This window comes from Dipodomys ordii, unplaced genomic scaffold (assembly GCF_000151885.1).
Source record: "Dipodomys ordii isolate 6190 unplaced genomic scaffold, Dord_2.0 Scaffold3, whole genome shotgun sequence".
NCBI classification, from domain to species: Eukaryota; Metazoa; Chordata; class Mammalia; order Rodentia; family Heteromyidae; genus Dipodomys; species Dipodomys ordii.
Genome location: NW_012267219.1, coordinates 33,924,395 through 33,939,021, shown reverse-complemented (window position 1 = coordinate 33,939,021; position 14,627 = coordinate 33,924,395). Strand labels below are relative to the sequence as shown.

General features: G+C 39.2%; 1 protein-coding gene across 2 annotated transcripts in view; it reads left to right on the top strand.

The window, feature by feature from the left end:
• Ccdc53 (coiled-coil domain containing 53) overlaps window positions 1-14,303 on the top strand; it is a 39,973-nt gene extending 25,670 nt beyond the window's left edge. The window contains exons 6-7 of one of the 2 annotated variants that reach the window (XM_013019368.1): window positions 3,218-3,282; window positions 13,956-14,303. In XM_013019368.1, the coding sequence (XP_012874822.1) occupies window positions 3,218-3,282; window positions 13,956-14,040 (150 nt within the window). In that variant the 3' untranslated portion in view covers window positions 14,041-14,303. The remainder of the gene's footprint in view (window positions 1-3,217; window positions 3,283-13,955) is intronic. The other variant, XM_013019359.1, reaches the window with a different exon arrangement.
• Window positions 14,304-14,627: the final 324 nt, after the last annotated feature.

Sequence of the window (14,627 nt, the reverse complement as noted above, 5' to 3'; positions counted from 1 at the left end):
AAGTTAAACTCCTGTCATTTAAGTAGTTGGCTTACTTCTCTATTATTAAAATTTAATTTTGTTATTAAGTACATTTTATTTTAAAATCTATTTTGCTTAAATTTTAGTTCTAAGTATTTAAAACATAGTTTTTTTCAAATTTTTTATTGTTATTAAGTGGTTACATAATTTCCCAAATTTCACAGTATTGTGGGATAATGATGCTTCTTTAAAGTCACAGACACATTCTAACTTTCATGGATCAAATTGTCTATAACATTTATGAGTTCTATAAGGTTTGCAATAGAGTTATTTCTTCCATATTGGGTGATATGTTCTCTTTTTTTGTTTTGCATAGCATCAGCTGTTTCCTCTTTCCCACTTGTTTCCTCCCTCCCACTGCTGCCATTGGTTGCTTAGTTCATTTTGGTCAATGTCCAGTGCAGCTGATGGGTCCCGCTGTTGTATGTTTTTCCCTGATTCCGTCTAGTTCTGTGTCGTCTTCCTGGTTCCCCTCCGGTGTACACATATATACCACACACTTGATCAGCAGCATGGGGTTATTTAGTAGTGATTCGACCAAATGAGTGGAAGTCCTTTGTTTCTTAAGTCCTGTTAATTTTGTCATATCACCTAACATTTTGGATTTAACATCCACTTATCAGGGAGACCATGTGCCATTTGTCTCTTTGCTCTTGGCTTACCTTGCTCAACATGATTTCTTCTAGCTCCATCCATTTCCCTGCAGATAAAACATAGTATAGTTTTAATCATTTACTCTAATCCAAATATAAGTCTGTTGATTTTGGATTGGCCTTGATTTTTAAATATGATTTGTCTTTAAACTTTAAGTTATACCAAAGGCCCAGAGTTTTATCTTCTACCTTCTTTTTTCTTTTTTTTTTTTTGGGTCTGGTTGTGGGGCCTGAACTCTGGGCCTGGGCACTGTCCCTCAGCTCTTCAGCTCAAGGCTAGTGCTCTACCACTTGAGCCACAGCACCACTTCCGGCTTTTTTCTTTTTGCTTATGTGGTGCTGAGGAATCGAACCCAGGGCCTCAGGCATGCAAGGCAAGCACTCTACCACTGAGCCACCTTCCCAGCCCCTACCTTCTATATCTTCTAATACAATAATTCACATTTCAGTGATTTATAAAAGTTGCCTTGTGGGGCAACAGCTGTTTCTGGGGTATCATTTTAGGGAGAATTTTATGTGGCTGCTATTTATATTCATCCATGTAACATTTCAAATACATTTAAATATTAAGTATTTATTTTTACCTGAACTTTCCTGATTCATACTATCAAATACAGCAGTCATGAAGGTAATATGAGTGCTGCCTTGTTTTCACTGCGTCTTCTGAGTGACCTATAAATTTGAGAGAAACATGCTGCTTCTCAACTAACCTGGCAAGCTGTAAGAGGGCCTATAGACCTTACCTCGTCCTCAGCTAAAATAAATGATTATGAGTCTTCCTATAATTGTCTTTTCTGGAAAAACATTTTTTGTTTTGGTCAGTCATGGGGCTTGAACTCTGGGCCTGGGCACTGTCCCTTAGCTCTTCAGCTCAAGGCAAGCACTTTACCACTTGAGCCACAGCACCACTTCCAGTTTTCTGGTGGTTAACTGGAGATAAGAGCCACCAGCGCCCAGCAAATAACAATTTTTTGAAGTAACGTTTTCTGAGCCAGGAGCCAGTGGCCCATGCCTGTAATCCTAGCTACTCAAGAGGCTGAGATCTGAGGATCATGGTTTCAAGCCAGCCAGGCAAGAAAGTCTGTGAGATTCTTAAATAAATGTATATATTACATATTGTATGTTTTATATATGCATATATATACATATATTTATAAAATCTTCGAGTAGCTATACAAATGAGTTGGCATTCATCAAAGCAGTTCTGTACTCCAGGTTCCAAATTGAATACCACAGCTGGCTAGTGATATAGGAGGAAAAGGTGTTTTTAACAATAGAGAAGAGGTTATTTGTTCCTGTGTGGGTCTTGCTTGGCTTCCTCCTTCTGCAGCCTCAGCCCTGCAAACTGTAAAAGGGTAGGTGCGTCTTTTTCATGGCCAAAATAAGTGATTATGATTCTTCATGTAAATATGGTTTTTGAGCAACTTTTTTGTTTGTTTGTTTTGGTTGCTCGTGGCGCCTGAACTCTGGGCCCGGGCGCTGTCCCTCAGTTCTTCAGCTCAAGGCTAGCACTGTACCACTTGAGCCACAGCACCACTTCTGGCTTTTTCTGCTTATGTGGTGCTGAGGAATCAAACCCAGCGCCTCATGCATGCAAGGCAAGCACTCTACCTTCCTAGCCCCTTGAACAGCTTTTTAAAATTATAAGACACTTATTTTTGGAAATAAAATTTTCTCAACCAAAAGATAAAGAGATTTTCTGTAATGTGTGTGAGTGCAAGGGTCCCATCCAATGACCCAAACCCTCAAACTGAACACAGCAGGTTAGTGTTTTCTCATCCTTGGAGATGATGTGAGAAGAGGGAGTTAGCAGAGGTTTGATTGTGTCTTCTCTCCCTAGAGATTTACTAAGTGAGCTTTCATAAGGGTTTATTTATTCACCAAATCAGTTTCCTTCTCAAATTAGTATTTCTTTTTTTTTCCGAATTAGTATTTCTGATGTACCTTTTTCTTACTGGTTTGATATTCTTAACCTGGATGCTGCAACTCACATATTCTAAATGTTAGTATTGTTCTATTATTGTCATCGCTCTCATTGTACAGGTATTGGAAAGATGTATGATGTAGTACGCAAGGGTCTTTGAATTCTATGTATAAGATATCCAAATTGAATTGGACCATTTATTTATTAAAAGAACATTAACATGGATATACATTGTTTTATTTTTTAAAAAAACCTTTGAAATCTTGTTTGAAAAGATTCTTGTTTCTACTTCAGCTAAACTTTTAATCATTTGAGTTTTCAATGTATTCTTTTAGTGAATGGACATGAATGTAATCCCTGCTTTTTATACAGCAGAATTAGTAGTGAATAAACTCTAATAGTCCAGTTTAATCTACTATGGTATTAGATAGTACTGATTTTACTCAATCACTATAAAATGTATGCCTGATTAGGTGATTCAAGTGTTTTTTGCACATGCTAATGTAAAAGCAAATTAAAATCTGTATTCAGTAATAAAGCATCTTATTTCAGATGTATGTGGCAACAGTGAAGAAGGCACTTTTAATGACTGAGTTACTACTTTATGTCTTTTGCTTAGGGTGTTCCAGTGATGGCAATAAGAAACAAAATGATATCAGAAGGACTAGATCCAGATCTTCTTGAGTAAGTAACTCTCACATAATCATAACACACACACACACACACACACACGCGGTATTCTCTTAAGTAACTCTCACATAATCATAACACACACACACACACACACACACACACACACACACACACCCGGTATTCTCTCTTAAGGATGTAAAATATGGCATGCTTCTCTGCTGAATATCCAATCCCTCTACCTGCTTCTGTTTATTTGTTACCCTCTGGCCAGCCTAAGCCTACTTTCAGTATAATTCAGCCAGCAGTATTCTCATTAGCAACTTGAAAAGCCTCTTTAATTGCCCTCGTCCTTATTACCTCTGTGTCAGTCACTATCATCCTCTCACTTTTAATATCCCTTCATGCTCATTGCTGTTATTCCTGGCTCTCACTATTTCTCACCTGAGTTATTATGTTAGCTCCTGATTTGTGTTCCATTCTCTTTCTTTTTTTAAACTTAATTTTATTGTCAAGGTGATGTACACAGGAGTTAACAATTACATACGTAAGGTAGTGAGTACATTTCTTGTCAAACATTGTTACCCCCGCATTTTTCTCCAACTTTCCCTTCCACCGTTCTCTTTTGAGCCATCTACTAAAGCCTGAGTAGATGTCTTTGTAAAGTTTTTTTATATTTATGTTCTTTCTTGCTTCATATTATCTGTGACTCTCCAAATATAGCCTAACATCTAAAAATTATATATAAATACTTTTGCCATCAAGTCCAGAATTTGCAATTTGCAGTATCTCTCTCTCTCTCTCTCTTTGTTGTTGTTGGTTGTGGGGCTTGAACTCTGGGCCTGAACTCTGTCCCTCAGCTCTTCAGCTCAAGGCTAGCGCTCTACCACTTGAGCCATTGCGCCATTTCTGATTTTCTGAGTGGTTTATTGGCGATAAGTCTCATGGCCTTTCCTGCTGGGCTGGCTTTAAACACTGATCCCCAGATCTCAGCCTCCTGAGTAGCTAGGTTTACAGGCATGAGTCACCACTGTCCAGCTCAGACTGTCTCTTGCTACTCTCCATGCGTGCCTATCCCATACAGAGCAAACAATTTGCTGTTCTTTGAAGGTATCATCTTTCTATTCTCTTTTGATCTCTAAATATTAGTTTTATTTCCTCTCTGTAGAACTTTCTCCTATCTTTTTGGCCTAGCTGTGTGTGTGTGTGTGTGTGTGTGTGTGTGTGTGTGTGTGTGTACACTCAGGGTGTGGGTACTGTCCTTGAGGATTTTTGCTCAAGGTGGCCTAGCTCTGTCTCTGTGTGTGTGTGTGTGTGTGTGTGTGTGTGTGTGTACTCAGGATGTGGGTACTGTCCTTGAGGATTTTTGCTCAAGGTAGCCTAGCCAATTTCTTATATCAAAAGTCTGCTTGGTATTACTACCTTAAGAAGTTTATAGGCTAAGGACGCTCACACTAGCTACTTAGGAGGCTGAGATCTGAGGATCCTGATTCAAAGCCAGCCCAAGAAGAAAAGACCATAGTCTCTTATCTCTAACAAACTACTCAGGAAAAGTTGCAAGTGGCGCTGTGGCTCAAGTGGCAGAGCACTAGTCTTGAGCACAGAGGCTCAGGGACAGCATCCAAGCCCTGAGTTCAGTCCCCACGACCCACCAAAAAAAAAAATTGTATAGGCAACTAGCAATGGGAGAATGCATTCCCGACACTCTTATATCTCAGTTAGCAAGTTTGAGGATATGTCATTGTCTATAAATGTTTAGAAACACTCCATCATGAGGTGGTGCCAACTTTTAGGGTAGAATTCCAGTAACACTTACATTGTCTTACAGAAAAGCTGTTCCTCAACCACAGCGTGAGGCTGACTTCTGACCTGTTGCCTCATAAATACATGCCATTGGTCACCAGGGACACTGGTTAGAGTGGGGTGACTCACTTAACCTATCCTCACTACTAGTAAACAAATTCTAACTACACTTAGCTTAGTATGGTAAGTGGAATTAAGCACCTAATTAACCGAGAAATGGTGACGCTTCTGGAGTCAAGTTTACATAAGTTAGGGAGCCCCATTTTGGGGGGAGAAGCATGAGGTGATGAGTAAGAAGATGATGTGCCATCCAAGGACAGTGTGATTTTTATTTAGAGCTTCGGGACTTAATGAGCCTCATCCACGAACTTTCAGTAAAAATGGTTCTGTTTTTTTTTTCTTTTAAAGTACCTTTAAGTAGTAAGAAAAACGCATATAACTGTTAGAACTAGCAAGGTGTATCTGTACAAAGCAAAGAGAAAAATTGAGGTCAATCAGTAAATAAATTGTGGTTTGATTGGCTTGGGTATATAAAATTCTGGAAGCATAGCCGGGCGCCAGTGGCTCACACCTGTAATCCTAGCTACTCAGGAGGCTGAGATCTGAGAATCGTGGTTCAAAGCTAGCCCAGACAGGAAAGGCCATGAGACTCCTATCTCCTATGAACCACTAGAAAACCGGAAGTTGTGCTGTAGCTCAAGTGGTAGAGCGCTCACCTTGAGCTGAAGAGCTGAGGGACAGTGCCCAGGCCCAGAGTTTAAGCCCCATGACCGACAAAAAAAAATTCTGGAAGCTGAAAATACACAATTTTAAACTAATAAGTTTTTACATGATCAGGGGACAAAAGCCTGGCATTTTAAGATATCTGTAAAACTGAAGAAAATGCCTGTGATTATTAAATGAGTGTTATTTATTCAGTTCTTCTAAGTAGTTATTTTTAAAATTTCAAGTTTTCCTAACAAAAAGCATGGCTGGAGGTGTGATTCACATGGCAAAGTGCTAGCCAAGCAAACAAATCAAGGAAAAGGCCCTGAATTCAACCCTCCCCCTGCCAGTACTACAAAAATAAATAAATAAACAAATAGAATTCGATTCTTTGAAAATAACAGTGGTTACATAACCAGATACTACTCCTGTTTGCATCAAAATTTTAGATTCATTGTCACTGAAATAGAAAGATGTGAAAAAGAACCTTCATACTGAAAAGTTTTTAATGGAAAAGAAAATTATGTAAAAAAATATGATTAGGCCACTGTTGAATGAGAAAATAGAGCAGAGGTTAGAAATGTTAGAAAGCATTTGGGGTCCATCAGTGACTAGCAAGCAAGAGAGAAAAGATCTATTGGGAAATGAAGGATTCCAAGATAATAGGAAGCCCACCTTACCTAAAGCACTGGCTTTCTTTTCTTTTCTTTTTTTTTGGGGGGGGGTCCAGTCCTGGGGCCTGAATTCTGGGCCTGGGCGCTGTGCCTCAGCTCTTCAGCTCAAGGCTAGCACTCTACCACTTGAGGCACAGCGCCACGGTTTTTTTCTTTTTGCTTATGTGGTGCTGAGGAATCGAACCCAGGGCCTAATGCATGCAAGGCAAGCGCTCTACCACTGAGCCACCTTCCCAGCCCCTGGCTTTCTTTTCTGTATGATATTAGGCATTAATTTGATTACCTGGTTGTACCAGTCTACTTCCCATGAAAAATAGGATATACCTGTTTTGAAGCATTTAGAAGAGACGGGAATATCCATAGTCTGAGTACATGTAATGCTGAAACAAGTCTGAGTAGCCACTATATCATGGAATTGAAAGTGGTTTTTAGTTTGGATTTGTTTTGTTTTTTGGTGCCGGTATTGGGGCTTAAACTCAAGGCCTGGGCAATGTCCCTTAGCATTTTCAGTCAAGGCTAGTGATTTACCGCTCGAGCCACAACTCTATCCAGCCTTTTGGTGGTTCATTGGAGATACAAATCCAAAGGAATTTCCTGACCACCGTGACTTTGAACCACAATTCTCAGATCTCAGCCACCTGTGTAGCTAATATTACAGGTGTGAACAACTGGTGCCCAGCAAAAGTTATATAGTCATACCAGAAGATTTTATATGGTTAGTGCAATCACAGTTCAAGAGTCTTAAGACTACCTACTCAAGTCTATAGAGCTCTGACAGATCACCATAGAAAACAATGGCATGTGAAAATGCTAATTTTATATGACAGTGAAAACACAGAGAAAAGTGATTTAAACTAACTACACTACACTCCCTTACTACCCAGCAAAACGTTTATTAACAATGTTTTTGCTTAATCTGTTTGAAGTTCAACTGTTTCAAATGTAAAGAAAATTGTTTTTAAGCCCTTTATCTACATAAATAAATGTTTTTCAAAGGATGTTAGTTTAACATTTTTTTGTCTGTGAAGTGGCTATAGTTTTAAACAGAAATATAAACCTCATAATGAAAAGAAGTTAAACCAATTATATATATATATTTTTTTTGGGGGGGGGGTCTGGTCATGGGGCCTAAACTCTGGGCCTGGGCGCTGTCCCTCAGCTCTTCAGCACTCTACCACTTAAGCCACAGCGCCACTTCCGGCTTTTTTCTTTTTGCTTATGTGGTGCTGAGGAATCGAACCCAGGGTCTCATGCATGCAAGGCAAGCACTCTACCACTGAGCCACCTTCCCAGCCCCAATTATATTTTCGCTTTGGGACTCTTCATGTTCAGGACTGCAGAAGCCACCTTAAATTAGCTTCAGCAGAAAGAAAATTTACTCCGTTCAAAGCTGAGAAGTGTGGGTGAAGGACAAGACTAGGGCCTCAGTGTCATTGGCTGGTATTCTATTATTATTATTATTATTATTATTATGCACTCTACTGTGGATAAGCTTTCTCTATGAAGCCAGGGGATGAAGTCCCCAGCCAGGCTAGAACTGGGGTTTGAATTTAGCCTCATGCCTGGTAGGCTGGAGCAATAGTGTAGAGCCCTACTTCCACCCCTGTTTTTCACTGAGTAGTTATAGGATTGGATCTCACTTCCTGCATGCCTGAGCTGCTGTCAACCTACACAGGCTTCCCATCATTGCAGAGATCACAGACACATGCCGCTTTGTCCAGCTTCCCTTCATGGAGATGATCTTATGGACTTCCCTTTCCTGGTTAACTTGGATCACAACCCTCCCAGCCTTACTCTCCCAAGTAGCTTGGGATGACAGGCACACACCCCTGCACCCTGCTGTGGATTGAGAGGGGATCTAGCTATCTTTTCTGTGTAGGCTGACCTCAACCCATGATCTTTGTGTTCTCAGCCTGTCAGTAATTAGGATTATATGTGAGCCACTAGCACCTAGCTCTACTGCTAGTTCTGCCACTTGAATGAAAACACCACTTTGGCTCTATAACTCATCGCTTATTTCTGCAGAAACATTCTGATTTTGGCCTACTTGAGTTCTGTGCCCTCTCTTGAGTCTCTCCAGAAAAAGAGCTTTCTATCATTGGCCTGGTCATGTGACTGAAATAAGGAAGTGGATAAGGAAAGTAGGAGGAGAGTGGAGATCATGGTTGACAACCTTTGGTGGTTTACATGAATGGGAGAGGATGGGTGTCAGAATCAACCATGGACACAGTATCATATCCAGTGTGCCCTGCTAAAAAATATTAGTTGTATATGCTTTCTGTTCTAAAATTGGGCCTTTTTTATTTTTTACAACCTAGTAACTTCTTTGAAAAAACTGTATTTTATAATTTAAACTTGATGAGTTTGAACTTACACTTTAAAATTTTTGCTTTCATTAAGAATTTTATTGGTAGCTGGATACCTGTGGATCATGCCTATAATCCTAGCTACTTAGGAGGCTGAGATTAAGAATTGTGGTTTGAAACCAGCCTGGACATGAAAATTTGTATGACTTCTATCACCAGTTAACCACCAAAAAGCCAGAAGTATAGCTGTGGCTCAAATGGCAAATACTATCTTTGAGCAAAAAGTCTAAGGGACAGCACCTATGCCCTGAGTTCAAACCCTAGGACCCCCCCCAACCAGACACACAAAAATTGTATTGCTAATATTAATGTCACCTATTAAATATGTAGTTACCTTTTTAAATTTATTGTAATCAATAAAGATTGGATTTTCTGGAAAATACACATATGAATATAGAACTTGATATATTTTTCTGTTTTTTTCTGATACACTTTTTTAATAACTCGTGTGTGTGTGTGTGTGTGTGTGTGTGTGTGTGTGTGTGTATTGCACTGTACCACTGAGCCACCTTCTGAGCCCCGATATGTATGTTTTTGAAATAGAAAGACACTTAGGTTTTTAGAATTTTATTTGGTTTTTGTGTTACTGACATTCAAACTCAAGACTTCACATTTGCTAGGTAGGTACTCTACCATTTGAGCCACATCCCTAACACTCCCATTTCCAGCATTTAGTATGAGGTGTGTTTCTTTTGGATTTGGGGGAGTTAAACTTTAGGCTGGTAGCTTACAGTAGGAGTCTCCTCCAACATGTCCTAAAAGTCCTTTACGTGAATAACAAGTTAAAATGAAAAGTTCACATAGTGTGATATCAGGGAAGAGCACTTGTGATCGTAACACGAGAAATCCAGCTTCTGTTCCTCCTCATAACCAGGTGGAAATGAGGGCGGTGCTGTGAGTTTTATCATTGGTGTTAATATTCATGTAGACCTTTTCATAAAATGCTTCACTGTATATTACCTCATTGGGTTATTGTAGTTTCTTAAAGTTTTCCCTTGTTTTATACTCTAAGAAAGCTAGTGTATTTTGTACAATTTTGTTCTCTTTCCAACTTAAAATAGCATTTATTTTGGCTTCTGGTGTGTGTGTGTGTGTGTGTGTGTGCATATACATGTGCGTGTGCGTGTGCGTGTGCATACGTGCGTGTGCCTATACTGGAGCTTGAACTTAAGACCTAGACCCTCTCCTTTTATCACTCAAAGCTGGCATGCTACCACTTGATCCATAATTCCACTTTTGGTGTGTTTTCTTTCTTTAATCGTTAATTGGAGATATGTGTCTCATTGACTTTCCTGCCCGGCCTCAGATCTCAGCCTTCTGGGTACTAGGATTAGGGTTGAGGTTTTGAGCTCACTTTGGAACTATGCTATAATTTGGGTCACATCTTCAGCCCTTTTTGCTTTATTTTTCATATAGGGTCTCACACTTTTGCCTATACTGGCCTTGAATCCTGGTCCTTCTATAGGTATCTCCTACATAGCTGGGATTACAGAAATGAACCACCACATTTGGCTTGTTCTTTAACATAGTACTGCGTTAACTTCTTTTTGGACTTGTCTTGACCCAATCTCCTATCTCTACCTCTTAATAGCTCTGATTGTAAGTGTGAGCCATTGCAGCTAATCTCATTGACTTTATTTTTAAATGAATGAGATCAGAAAATAACAAGTATTAGTAAGATTATGAAGAAATTTAAACACTGTTTACTGTTGATGGAAATAGAAAATAATACAGCATCTATGGAAAAACAGCATGGCAGTTCCTCAAAAACTTAAGAATAAAATCACTATATCACATAGTATAACCACTGTGGTACAGTTCCCTTTTGGGGCATAATGCTTAGAAAGATCAAAAGCAAGATCTCAAAGAGAGATTTGTGTACCAGTCTATAGACAAAAGTTAGAAGCAAGCACTACAGATAAACAGATGAACAAATTGATGTATGCATTAAAAGGAATATTATTATTCCTTTCGAATTCAGGGTCTTGGACTTGAACTCAGGGTCTGGGCACTGTCCCTGCCCTTTTTTTTAAATGTTCTTTTTAATTTCTTTTTAAAAAGTTTTTTTGTTTATGTGGTACTGAGGAGTCAAACCCAGGGCCTCATGCATACTAGGCAAGCACTCTACTACTAAGCCACATTTGCCACCTCCCTGTGTTTTTTCGCTCAAGGCTAGCATTCTACCACTTTGAGCCACAGTGCCACTTCTAGGTTTCTGGGGGTTAATTGGAGATAAGAGTCCCATAGACTTTCCTGCATGGGCTGGCTTTGAACTGCAGTCCTCAGATCTCATCCTCCTAAGTCGCTAGAATTACAGGTGTGAGCCACCGGCACTAACCCAGAGGAATATTATTTAACTTTTTAAAAAAATGGGAGGAATTCTGACATATACTGCAATATGGATTAAACCTTCAGGACGTAACATGAATAAAATAAACAAGTTACAAAGGAACAACGGGATGGAGGAGGAAGTAGAACAGACAATGTAAACATTGGCAAAGATGTGGAGAACTTGATATCCTTATACATCATTTTATGACTGAAAAGTAGTGCAGCCACTGTTGACAGTTCCTCAAAAAATTCACCAGAATTACCATATGACCCAGAAAATCTGCTACTATGTATATAGCCAAGAGAATGGAAAACATATGCTCACATAAAACTTGTTATTCAGATGTTCTCAGTAACATCATTTGTAATGACAAAGACGTAAACAACCACCCAGATGTCCTGTGCCTGATGATGGTGAAGCACGACATGCTCTGTCTCTCTGATGGAGGAAAAGCAGTGAGCTACAGTAGACCCGCCTTACTTGTGGCTCTATTACATGTGCTTTTGAGCAAGATGGGTCACATTCATAAAGCAAAAGAAATACTACAAACAAAAAAATATTCCAATTTTTGCCTGTGCCTTTCACAGCTCGGTTGATGCAGAGAAATACTTGTGGATGTCATGTTTTCATCAGTTTTTGTGTTTAAAATGTGTGCGATCTGCTGACCGGACCTCTGCCCTTTACCTTATGAAAAATCTGCCTCCCAAAAAGCAACGCGTGCTGAAAAAGCAAGGCTAACGTTAATGTGATTAACATAAGTGGTAAAAGGAAATTGTAGATTGGTGGAAAGGTGGCAGGTCTTTCGTGGAAATTGGGAGCCTGAACTCCAAACATCCTGAGCATTTAAGGTTTTTCCTCAATAGCAGGTTTGAAACCTAAGATATTTTTACCCTTTTTAAAGTAGCACTTATTTTTACAGGGTCCTGTACGTTATTTGTTTGAGTTGTCATAGATACTAATATAATTTTGGTGTGGTATTGAAGCAAGGCCTTCTAGTAATTTTTTCCTTTATTTTGAAGTGGAGATGTAAGACGAACTCTATAATAAAGAGAAACAAAGAGAAAAAAAATTCCTGCCAAAAAAAAAAATGTGCCCAGTCTTTACATCCACACTGCTCCAGTTCTTTGCTTCTATGGGGAGTGGTGAAGATGATGGCTTCATGGTAGCATTGTAGGTAAAAAGAGCATCAGTCCAAATCTGGAAACGCTTTGTACAGTTTTCAAAGTCTCACTGTACTGGGTACCTATAGCTACCTGATAGATGTCATCCACAATTATTCTGCAGAGCAACTGAGTTTACATTTGACAGCAAGGGAGCAGGGCCAACGTTTCTTTCTGTTTAGTAACACACCAGAGATAATAAAATATGCAAGCTATGCCAGCACCGTGGCTCACGCCTGTAATCCTAACTACTTGAGAGGCTGAGATCTGAGGATCCAGTTCAAAGCCAGCCCAGGCAGGAAAGTCCATGAGACTCTTATCTCCAATTAACCACCAGAAAACCGGAAGTGGTGCTATGACTCAAGTGGTAGAGCACTCATTCACCTTGAGCTAAAGAGCTGAGGGACAGCACCCAGGCCCCACGACTGACATATATAAATAAATAAATAATAAATACAAGCTTTAATTTTCAGTATCTAAAAGTAATGAGAAGACTATACATTTTCTTATTTATTTTAGTGATAATAATTCCTACTTGTTGAATCTCCTAAATTCATAATAAGATCAAGAAGACTGAGACAGAAATAAGCCTCGTAGTTTTTCAGACATGGTTATCGAGACATAACTGGGCCTGGGAATGTGGCTTAGTGGTAGAGTGCTTGCCTAGCATGCATGAAGTCCTGGTTTCGATTCCTCAGATTAAACAGAAAAGGCCAGAAGTGGTGCTGTGGCTCAAGTGGCAGTGCTAGCCTTGAACAAAAGAAGCTCAGGGCCAGTGCTCAGGCCCCAAGTTTAAACCTCAGGACTGGCAAAAAATAAAATAACAGCTCTAACTCTGTTATTCTTCCTTGTCCTCTTATTTTCTCCCTAGTAGATTCCTTGGCTGATTTGCTTTGTTGGTAGAAGTAGAGGCTGAGTGCTAGAGGTTCTTGGTTGAAGAAGTGATTTGCTGGCAAAACACTATTAATATTGAGGCCTATCTGAATGATTATTTTAATGACACTATGTAAAATCTCATTTGGGTTTACTGTGTCACATCCTGCAAAGTTGTAAACTAATCAAACCATTCTCGGCTTTCTTTATTGTGCCTAGGGAATTTTTGAAATGTCATTGTTAAATTTCTTACCAACTCATACTTTTTTATATTCTCTAGAGAGGAAACTTGTAAGTGAAAACACTACAAACATTAAGAACCTTCTTCAGCCGGGTACTCTTCCCCAGCAGAATTTCCATCTAGCCTGTGTCTTAGCCATTCTTGAACTCCCTTCTGTTTTCTGAATTTTTCCCTGAAACGTCTCTTTCCATTTCTAGCTCTTCCCTCTCTGTACCTCATGTACACTGGAGGCTGCAGAGAGTTTAGCACTGGCCATGCCAGACTCTGCAGATCACAGTTCCGTCTATAGTTGGGTCTCCATGGAAATGAGAAGTAGAAAGTGCTGAAGGAGCATAGTATGTAAGGGCTGGCAAAGAAAAGAGTGCTGCTGTGGCCTCTGCAGGAATAGCACTTAATCCCCGCGGTGCTGGAAGCCAGAGACAATCACGCTGCGGTGGAGGCCAGAGACTCCTTCACTTAGGGACACAGACTTGGCAGATTCATTAGCAGCAGCATTCTAAGATGAGCCTAGTTTACAGTTTGTAAGAGCTCTGCTTCAATTGTTAAACCTTTAAACATTTTCTTCTCTTTCAGGAGGCCCGATGCACCAGTGCCTGATGGTGAAAAAGAAAAACCTGTAGAAGAAAGTTCAGATAGTGAATCTTCTTTTAGCGACTAAGCTGGATTTTCCTAAGAGTTAAGTGTATGTACAGATGAACTGGTACAGTCTGTGAGAGAGTCTGTACTCTCTTAATCATAGAAATATAAAACAACCATATATCTCACCAACCTTCCTCTCTGTTAAAAATAATAGTAACAACAATAATAAAGCATTTATAATCTGTCAGTATATCTTGTGATCAAACTTAAGGGCTCTAAAATGAAAAACCAAATAACCTAAATTGCAATTAATACTACAAATACTAAGATGGTATATTTTAGAAGTGCAAGGATAATTTTAAAATTAAATTAGGCTTTTTGTAAAAATAAGTGAATTATTCACTGTGAATATTTTAACACAAAAAGTGTTATATACATTTGTATAAGAAGAATTCTGGCAAAAAAAAATACTGTATTGAAATTTTCCATGACAATCTGAGACATTATTAGGGATATGAAATTTTATTGGCAGTATTTACCAGCATATATTGCTTTTTTTAACCACTTTCTCAGTAGTTCACATATTATCAAAGTGAGATTTTTAATTTATTTTTATTATCAAACAAATACTGAAGATAGCTCCAATGTGGTTGTAAGTGAGCAAAC